The sequence below is a fragment of the Fukomys damarensis genome, unplaced genomic scaffold (assembly GCF_012274545.1).
Source record: "Fukomys damarensis isolate Sample0158 unplaced genomic scaffold, DMR_v1.0_HiC HiC_scaffold_16, whole genome shotgun sequence".
NCBI classification, from domain to species: domain Eukaryota; kingdom Metazoa; phylum Chordata; class Mammalia; order Rodentia; family Bathyergidae; genus Fukomys; species Fukomys damarensis.
In genome coordinates, this window is record NW_022900928.1 from 85417469 (window position 1) to 85428480 (window position 11012).

The following is an 11012-nucleotide window of genomic DNA, read 5'->3' on the forward strand; positions in this document are numbered from 1 at the left end:
ACAAAAAAAAAAAAAAAAAAAAAGTAGCATCCCATCACCAAAAATAGACGTCAAGAATATATTAAAAGGATAATTTTCATCACTACATGGGGTTTATCCCAGCAATAAAGGGTAATTTAACATTCAAAAACCAATCTAAAAAAAAGCAATGCAGGCCAGGAATGTAGCTCAGCAGTACAGTGCCTGCTGACAAGTGCAAGGTCCTGAGTTCAATTTCCATACCTCAAAAATAAAAATAAAAAAATTTCAAAGCAATGTAATATATCATATTAACAAATGAAAACTGAAAAACCTATTATACAATTTAATAGAAGCAGAAAAGCAGGAGATAACATCCAACTTCTATTTCTTATAAAAACCCTTATCAAACTAAAACAAGGAACTTTCACCAAACTGAGTTGAGAATTTATTAAAACAAACAAAAAACCTAAAGCAAACATCACAAAGGAGAAAACCCAAATCCCTTCTTTTAGAATCAGGAATAAGACAGATATGGCCACTCCAACCAGCTCTATTTAGTATCCTACTGGGAATTCTTCCTAAAACAACTGGACAAGAAAAATACAAAGAATTCAGACTGAAAAGTAAGAAGTAAAAATTTTTATTCACAGGAAACATGACTGGCTGTGTTAAAAATCCATGACTTTCTGTTAAGAATCTATGAAAATAAAAAGGCTGTTTCCAAGGTCATAAAATGTAATATCAATATACAAAATTCAATAGTATCTCTATTGTCATGAGTTATACCAGCGACAGACTGAATATATTTGTGTCTTTTCAATGTCTGAATTGTTCTGTTCAGATTCTGGAAAGTCAATCCAGGACCTTCAAACTGAGCTACAGCCCTAAGTCTTTTTAGAGTCTGGCTAAGTTGTTAAATTGCAATGCTCCTGCTTCATCCTTGCAGAGCACAGCGATTATAGGTGCATGTGCCACCACAACCAGCCAGAATTTATAACAATTCACAAGATACATCAATTTCCTCAGTCTTATCAGGCCCAAGTCCTCAAGGTTCCCGCAGCAGTGAGTGAGTGTGGCAACTGGACTTTTATTTCAATCTTTAATTACTAGTATGTGTGACAATCAAGTGACCTATTCACACAATCACAGGTTACAGAATGGCCAAGAAAGAGGCACTGGGCTACAGGATTCAAAGAGGAAGAGCTGAAAGCCAGGTAGAGACTACAGAGATGTGGAAGTCACCACAGCTGGCTGGGTAATATCCCAGGCCACACACAGCTGCTTCAAAGCCTGAGGCAGGCAACTCAAGCGAGGTGGGTCTAGCAGGAAGGTGGTAGTCAGTTCAGGCCTAGTACAGAGAGCCAGAGGACATGGCCTATGGACCTCAGGACACTCACCAAGTAGTCTAATGAGTATAGCACTGCCACATCCCTGTGGTGAGTCCCTCCTTTTATATGATCTAGACAAGGGGAACACATCCTTTTTTGGTCTGGTGTGCCCAGTAAGCTGTTGGTGTGCAATAACTATTTAATCTAGTACAGTCAGCAGGTCAAACTGTTTTAATGTTATAAAAGATGAATGAAGGAGTTTTTGGGTGAGGGGTACCACCCTACCAGAGTGTCTAGTTGGTGAATGTGTCCACCAATTAGAAGTTCTCATTACAAAGGCATGACTGATTAAAGCACTAAGGATGGCTGTAACACACTACCCTCTCTCTCCCACGGGAGGCTGGGGGCTGAGGCTGAGGAGTCTAACCCTTTAAATACAGGGCTGGGTTTTCTGACAACCAGCCCTCATCCAGAAGCTACTTAGGGCTCCCCCACCAGCCACCTGATAGGCAGCGAAAATTTCAAAGGTTTTAGTTCTGAGCTTCTAACCACAAACAATGACTAAATACTTCCTTTTATCAAACCACAAACTGTCACTCAAAAATCCTGCCCCCCAACCTCAGAATGTGACCTTACTTAGAAAAAGTTGGTGATACAATTCGTTCAGATGAGATCATTCTGGATTAGTGAGCTCTAAATCCAATGACACGTATGGTAAACCTCAAGGAAAGACATCTGTACATCCATGTTCATAATAATATACTTAAAATAACCAAATAGAAACAATTCAAGTGTTCAGCAAAAGATAGATGGGTTTAAAAAATACAAGTATGCTATCTACACACATTATTTAACCTTTAAAAAGGAACAAAATTCTAGCATACATTACAGGGAAACCTTGAAGACATTATATTCAATGACATATGAGTTTATAGTCCTGGGATACAAGCTAAGAGCCCTGTAAGCCTGTTTTTATGTTTCTTACATTCTCTCCAGTGCTATCCTTTCTGTTCTTTAGATTACAAACCCTTTTTAAAATTTTCAGTTTAAGTCAGTCATATCAGTTTATACCAGTCATGCTAAGTAGAACCAAGAGAAGAAAAGGTCTGCTTTCATCCAAAATTTGAAAAACCAAGGAGAAAATTAACTCAGCTAGAGTAGTCAAAAATCTCCTACTAAACCTAAACCATCTATCAGGTGTTGTGTTTTAATGAGAGTCAATATTCCCCATCAATAAGACTAAAGACATCTACTAGAATCCCTACAACTTTATATCATACAGCAATTAGATGCCCACAATGAACACAACTCATATTTATCTTCCCATTAGTTCCTCCTCTTTTATAGAAACTTAGACTTGATCGAATATTAGCTTAGAGCAGGGTTCTAGCAATTAATTGTCTAGTCGTCTATGGGCCAAGTAGGGCCTGCTACAAGTTTTTATCCAAATTTAGCCACTGCCCACTATGTACTTACTGGAGCATAGCAGCGCCAATTCAATCACGTACTGTCCACAGCTGCTTTCAAGTTACGAGGACAGAGCTACTTGTTGCAAGAGAAGTCATGTGGCCTGCAAGGCCTAAAATGGCCTTTTACAGAAAAAAAATTTGAACCTTTGCTTATTCCAAAGGTTCTCGACCTTCCTACCTTATCCTCAAAATCATTCTCATGTGTAATATGCTTCTATCCTGAATAACTAAGTCAAAATTCCCTACTTTTTTGGATTAGGAATTCCAGACCTGTTATTTAAATTTTAATTAGAAAGAAAGTCAAGTAACATTCAATAACTTTCAAAGTGAACATATGGGGTCTACAGTGCAACTATTAACTTGTGATTAACTGTATTACTCAGTTTTCCATTGATGAACACAGGACTAAGAAGGGCCTAGCAGAATGGTGGAGCACACTCTTTATTGTGTCTGGATGTGTCATGTAGGTGTGGCCTTTCCTCTCTGTTCTCATCCCCTGCTCTTCTCCCAGCTGCTGCTGTTTTTCTATGCTATAATTATTTATACCTGAAAACAATGCAGCAATATACCTAAAATTTTAAGGAAAAATGAATTCAAATATAGAATTCTGGACCTACTTGTCACTAGTCAGATGTGAAAAGTTAAAAATCTGCTCAGACATGATATGTCTCAAAAATTTATCTTCAACACACTCACTCTTGGGAAAGTGCAGCATTAACTCCATATTAATTTAAAAATATAAATTGGACACAATGGCACATACCTTTACTCAGTGCTGAGGACAGAGGAGTACATGTTCAAGGCCCTCCCTGAGCAACTTCTCAAAATAAAATAAAATGGGCTGAGGATGTAGTTCAGTAGTAGAGCAAGCACCTCTAGATTCAATCCTCAGTACAAAAGAGGGGAAAATATATATGTACATTCAGAAAACACAAATGAAAAAAACTACAAGCCAACCTCTTACATAGATAAATCCTAAAATAAAACCTAACTATATTAAAAAGAATAAAACATACAAATTAAGGTTTTGAACCCAAGAATGCACGGTTGGTTCACACTGGAAATCATTCAATACATTATATTCAGAGATTACAGAAGAGAGAGGAAAGCAAGGTCATCTTAATAAAAGCAGTGAAAGCAGCACTTGCTAAAGACTCCAATTCAACAAACAATTTCTTAGCTAAACAGTATCAGAAACCTACAGCAAATGCTAAAATGGTGAACACATAAAGAACATCCCTTAAACTGAGAAACAACATGCCAAGAGCAGAATGTGTGTTCCGCAAAGTTCATAGAAGGCTTCCCAACAGACAAGGGTGGGTACCCACTAGGTTCAACGTGATCATAGAAAGCTTCACAACAAATGCTCCTAGAATAATTATAAGAAAAGAAGAAATAAGAGACATAAATATTGGAATGGAGAGATTACTGATATAACTAGAAAATCTAAAATGCCAAACTATAGAACAAGATTCCAATAATATATAGTCATATATAAATCAATTACCAAAAAAGAGGGAAGCTTTTCTACAAATCCAGAACTTAGCGAGATTTTTAAAAAAAACCTATACCATCTACAATGATATGGTAAGATAATGTAAATGAATAAAAACTGTGAAAAACTACATAAGATAAATGTTAATTGATGGAAGTCCTGTAAGGGCAGAAGTCTTTTGCCTGGCTTGCTCACTAATACACCCTAATGCCTTAGATCAGTACCCTGAACAAAGTACTCAGTGAACAGCTGAAAGAAATAAAATGCCTGACCAAGAGACATTCTTGGTGCTTGATGAAAGAATTCATATTGTAAAAATATCAACACATCCCAAATTACATTACAGAGTCAATGCAATCACAGTAAAAATTCCACTAGATTCTTTGGAGAATTCTGATTGAAGATTCTTTAGTTCTTTTAAAACTGTACCAGGCTAACCAAAAAAGTGTCTGAAAAAGAGCATGTTATGCACAGACACACACAGTAGAAAGAAGTAAATTAAAAAATTATGAGACTCTATTATGTTATAAAGGTAGAAAAGACAGCAAATAAATAAATCATATTAGAGTTACAGAAAACCCAAATTCACACCAGAAAAAAAAATTTGTATGGATTAAAAACTAAATTTAAAAGCAGGGTGTGGCAGTGCACAGTGGTAATCCCAGCATTCTGGGAGGTCAAGGCAGAAGGAGCACAAAGGCAAACCTACCCTGGGTAACAGCAACTTAGTGAGACAGTGTCTCAAAAGTTTTAAAAACGGAAAAAGGGCACTGAGGAACAGCTCTGTGTGAAGATCCAATGTTCAATGCCCAGTACCACAAAAAAAAAAAAAAAAAGCTAAATAAACAAAACATGGAAAGAAAATATTAAAAACATAAAGGAATTGTGACTGCAAGAAACATATACTTAAAAAAAACTGTTAAAAACATCTTGATACATTTCATAAAGTAAAACCTTAAAAATTTCCACACATTAAAAGTTTTAAACAAAGCCCCAGGGCAAGCACAAGAAAAAAGGGCTGATAACTCTAACATAATATACAAAGACTTCTTAAAAAACAAGAGACCAGACCAGGGATTTTGTCTGTAGTACCAACGCCTGCCTCGAAAGCACAAGGTCCAAAGTTTGATCCCGGTACCAAAAAAAAATGAGAGAGCCCTCAGGAGGCTGACACAGGAGAATCAGCACAAATTTGAGGCCAGTTTTAGTCTACATAGTGAATTCGAGTCCAGCCTGAACTGTACAGCAAGACGTTGTCTCAAAAAAAATATTTTTTAAAAAGACACTGTCCAGTTTTTTTTTTAATTGACAAAGTGTATGTATAGGCAATTAACAGCAAAAAATAAAAATAATGTATAAAAAGATGTTTAATTTCACTAGAAATCAGGAAAATAGAAATTACAACATTGAAGCTAGTTTTCCATTTAGATTAACAAAAATTTAAAAGATTCTTAGAGCCGAGTATGGTGGTGAATACATGTAATCCCAGCACTCTGGAAGGCTGAGGCAGGAAGACTGCAATCAACACCAGCCTAGGCAAATTAATGACACAGCAAGACCCTGCCTCAGGATAAGAAAAATTTTTTTTAAAGATTGCACATCATGATCTGGCTGTTGGTTCCCTAAGGAGTCAGGTTATCAAGAGTTCCAATATACTCATACACAAGAGCCACAGAAGACAAAATAGTAGAATAAAGATATGAAGAACTAATGGTTACAACCTTCCAAAATTGATGAAAGATACAAATCTACACACCCAAGGCGGCCAACAAGCTCCAAGAAGGATAAACTCAGTAGAGATCCATATTAACATACTTTATAATCATGCTATCAAAAACCAAAGTCAAGGAGAATCATGAAAACACCAAGAGAGAAGTGATTTGCCACATACAACAGATCCTCAACAAATAATTATGAGTTTGCGTTTCATCAGAAACCATGAAGGCCAGAAGGTAGGAGGACGAATATTTAAAGTGCTGAAAGAAATAACCTGTCAATCAAGAATTATGTATCTTACTGCTTCAAAAACCTATTCCTAAATAAGCAAGACATGAGGAAGTTTGTTACTAACAGACCTGCCCTATAAGAAATGCTAAATCAAGTCCTGGTTGAAATACAAGCAAGGCTATTCTTTCTTCTACTCTGCAAATTCTTTTGAATAAAGCTAGGAAATTAAATGTGAAAGATTTTCTTGAAGGAAAAAAGTTAAGAATCAAGTTGCCATACACAAACATAATTAACAGTATGAAAATCTCATTTATCAGTATCATTAGGGATTTAAGTGTTTAACTTCCTACCCAGTAAATGTTATCTGAAGTACTAATATTTGCTTAATTTTAACATCAAACAAAAATCTTTTGCACTGTGCTGCAGCATACTTTCCTTGGTTACCACATCACTAACAAATTAAATCTGACACTGGAAAAACACTAAACTTAATGTCTAAAGCCCTAAATTTTTTTTTTTTTTTTTTTTGGTTTTTTTAAGACAAGGTCTCACTATGTAGTTGAGATTGACCTAGAATTCACTATGTAGCTCAGACTGGTCTCGAACTCACAGCAATCCTGCCTCAGCCTCCCAAGTGCTGGGATTACAGGTGTGAGCCACCACACCTGGCAGTAAAGCCCTAAATTCTTAAATATACCACCCATTTTAATATCACTAAATTCTGGCCTAACTTCCTTCAACTATAAATTAAGAAAAATGGTTTAGTATCTAGACTCTAATTGATCCCTGAAGTTTATCCTTGCTCTAAAATCTCATAAGCCTGGGATTTTTTAAAAATATACAAAAGTACTGGATAAAGATGTGGTTTTTCTATAAAATGGAATACTACTCAGCCATAAAGAATGAGAAAGTAGATTCATTCACAGGTAAATGGGTACATTTTGAGGATATACTCCTAAGTGAAATAAATAAGTCACCCATATGCAAATACCGAATAGTTTCTCTGGTGTGAAAAACTAAAATAGTACTCAAGATCCTAACCAGACAATTAGCAACATGAAATAGGAAGAAAAGGACCAAAGATGTAGGGACAGTGAGAAGGATAGGGAAAGGGGAACAAGGGAAAAGGAAAAAATATGAGAAAATGTAAAAATGGAATTAAAGTGTTTGAAGGTGGGGAGGGGAGGATGAAGGGAGGGTGGGGACAAGGGGAAAAAAATGAGAACCAAGACCTGGCATGTAAAGGTATAAGATCCCAGTAATGAATGTAACTGTACCGTCTACCTAGAATGTACCAATAAATTCAACTTAAATAAAAAATATATATACAAAAGTGAAGGTACAGGATACACAGATAATACCAATTTATGATACTCAAGTTACTATTTTTACATTGTGACTGTGCCAGAGGTATTCATTTCAGTAGAACCCTTACACACAAATTCTGTTTTTTTCCCAGGCTACCAATACACGGTTCAATATTCATCCTCTACTCTCCCTGCTCTTTCTGACAAACTACAGATTGACATAAATGTTCTGAGCACATTTAACGTGGCTAGGCTAGGTAAATGCATCAAATGCATTTTCAATGTATGATACCTTCAACTTACATATAAGGAAATAAACTAGTAAATCAAACCATCTAGAAATTGCCAAAATGCTGATAAATGCTGAAGTTGGGTGATGAGTATATGGTTTCATTATTCTTTCTACTATTGAGTATGTATTAAAAAATTCCAATAGAAGTTTTTCTTCATAAAATTTGTCAAGGAAATAAAAATTTGTAAGTACCCATTTCTGTTTTCCTAAAAGGCCCCAAAAAGCTGTTGTAAATTAAGTACCATAACGAAATCAGATTTGTGGTTTTTGTTGTTTTTACTTTGTTTCACAATATAAGGAAGCACTAGAAGTCCTTTAAACTTACTGTTTGCTTGTACAGTAATGTTCCCTGAATGCCCTGTTTTTGCATATATGCCTCTGTTTTCAGTCAGCAATATGTATGAGTTGCTATTTATTTTAGTAAAACCAGCAGTTCCATTACTTTACCCACATTATTTGGTTGCAAAAAATAACAGTAATAACAACTTATTTGAACTGTATGTGAAGTTAAGAATAAGGAGCTTTCCAGTAAGAGACTAAAAAAACACTCCTATGTAATTGCACTTTGTGACATCTATTTTGGCTACCCAGATTCCATTAGTTTCTGGCTACATTCCCAATAAATTAGGATTCATTTATCAATAAACATTAACCACTTACTACATGGGAGACCAGTGATTTTCAAATTGGCAATGCCTAACATTTAGTGGGGTGTGAAATTAATGTAGGTCACAATTAGCATTTTAATGTAACGATATAGAAAACCAGTCCAAGGCACATAATATTTTTCTTTTACATATGTACTAAGTCTCAATGTCAGTCATATTAGTGGGAGGTACAGTTTTTTTAAAAAAGCTTGAAAGCCATTCTGGTAAGTAATACGCTAAACTGGGATGTCAGGCAATCTGCGGATATAAAAGAGGTATTACCAAACAATGTAAATTATTCTAATTTACCTGTCATATAAAGGTACAAGATCCCAATAATAAATGTAACTGTACCGTATACCTTATTGTACCAATAAACTCAATGAGAAAAAAAATTTTTTCAATTAAAAAATAAATTATTCTATTCTGCAACAATGCATAAGATTCTAATAAGATTACTGACATTTAGAAATGGGAGGAAAGGAGCTAAAGATGTAGGGAAGGTGTGATACGTAGGGGAAGAACAAAAAGGGAAAAGAAAAAAATGTGAGAGAATGAAAAGATGAAAATAAAGTGTTTGTAGATGGGGAGGGGAGGAGGGGGTGAAGGGAGGGCAGAGGCAAGGGGAAAAAAATGAGAATCAAGACTTGCCATGTAAAGGTACATGATCCCAACAATGAATGTAACTGTACTGTATCCCTAAATGTACCAATAAACTCAATAAAAAAATAAATAAATAAATAAATAAATAAATAAATAAATAAATAAATAAATTATTCTAATTTAACACGATTCCATCAACTATACAGGTAAAAATGCAATTGACTGACAAAACAGAAAACAATTGTTTTTTCAGATTCACTTAGAAAACATTTTATTCTTAATTCAAATATGTTTATTGAACACATACTATCTGCCAGGAATTTGGAATATATGGTAAAATATTCCTGTTCTCATGGGGGCTTAATGGCTAGTAGGGGCATATTTAAAAACAAATATTTAAAAAGTGGTTAGAAATTGAGATAAACACTCTGAAGGAAAAGAAAAATTACAAGGGTACTACTGAAAGAGGAGAAAAGCACCCACGCAGGAGATACACAAATTGCGCATAATGCACCACTTCTCCTGAGGCCCCTGGGATCAAGGTGACCCCTCAAAGAGATGGAGCAGCTGCACTTGCAGTGGATTTTAGGAAGAGAGGAAGTTGGTAAGTAACGATTTACGCACCTTGGCAGGGAGTTGGTTTGAGTCTAAAAGCAATGGGAAAACTGGCACCTGTTAACACCTAGAATGGAAAACTCCAATCAAAAAGCCTACTTATGGAGCAACCCATTTTCCGGTACCCCTTTAATCTCTCTTAGGCAGAAGCTTGCTTTCTTTCAATAAATTTTTCTACTTTTAATTTTTTAAAAAATCCTCTGTTTAGAATTCCTCCAATTTTCTAGCCTGAAAATTACTGAGTACCCCCAAAAGCCCTTGTTATGTGGATTATAGTTATTCTAATATTTACTACATAGAAAGTTGAAAAACGAGAAATTGAAGGCCTATAAACATCCCATTATCCCATCAGTAAAATGATGTCCTCACATGTAATATAATCTCAGAAAAACTCCACGTACACAGTGAATGTAGAGTGAAAGATGCAAATAATATCATAGGCTTCACAAAAACAGCTTTGAATTCCAGAGTAGTGGCGCACACCTGTAATCCCAGTACTCCTGGAGGCTGAGGCAGGAGGATAACAAGTTCAAGCCAAGCATGGGTATCTTAGCGAATAAGACCCTTGTCTCAAAAAAGAGCTGGGGATGAGGCTCAACACAAAGGTGCTAGGTTCAATCCTCACGGAGAAGAGGGGAAGCCACAGCTCTCTGACTTAAAGGAGTTTCCAGGGAACACTGACAATTATAAAACACTTAATGTTGATCCTCCCCCAGAAAATACCTAAGACAAGTAAATAACATATTTAAAACATTTAACTACAAAGCCTTGAATTCTAGTACAGAAAAAATTTCTATTTAAACTGACAGAAAAAAAACTGACAAACCAAAAAAGACCACTCCTGCGTTTAATCCTTGTGGTTTTATTTTTCCAATCTGTCATACAAACGGACACCCAAGAATGGCTCTAAGTTTCAATGGTGAGAACTCGCGTCAAATGTTTTTGTTCCCAACTTTCTCATCTAAGGATCTCCCCTACTGAAATTTCCAAAATGACCAGCTAAAGGTCACTTTTAATTATCTTTCCACGTTAAACAAAAAAGCCCTCCATCAACAATCTGCGACTTGATTGAAGCTGATTAATGAGTGCTCCGTCGCTATCTTGTAAGCTGCCAACAAGAGCGACACCACGGGGGAGCCGACCCACATCTGGCCTTTCGGCCTCGCGCTCTTCGCCAAACTGCTGAAACCCAACTAGAACGCGTTTTCACCGAGGACACGGTATGGGCTGCGGGGTCTTCGGGAATCGACTCGGACGCTACTTCCCGGGGCGAGCCCCGTACGTTCCGTCACAGGATGCACGTCCGAGGCCTCCGCGACTGCGCGACTCCCGCCCGGCCGGCCAACCC

At 36.3% G+C, this 11012-nt stretch overlaps 1 protein-coding gene across 1 annotated transcript in view; it reads right to left on the minus strand.

The window, feature by feature from the left end:
- The window catches only part of Rbm33 (RNA binding motif protein 33), a 99365-nt gene that overhangs the window by 87333 nt on the left and 1020 nt on the right, over nucleotides 1-11012 (minus strand). The window contains exon 3 of the mRNA XM_033763958.1: nucleotides 10875-10990. Within this exon, the coding sequence (XP_033619849.1) occupies nucleotides 10875-10990 (116 nt within the window). The remainder of the gene's footprint in view (nucleotides 1-10874; nucleotides 10991-11012) is intronic.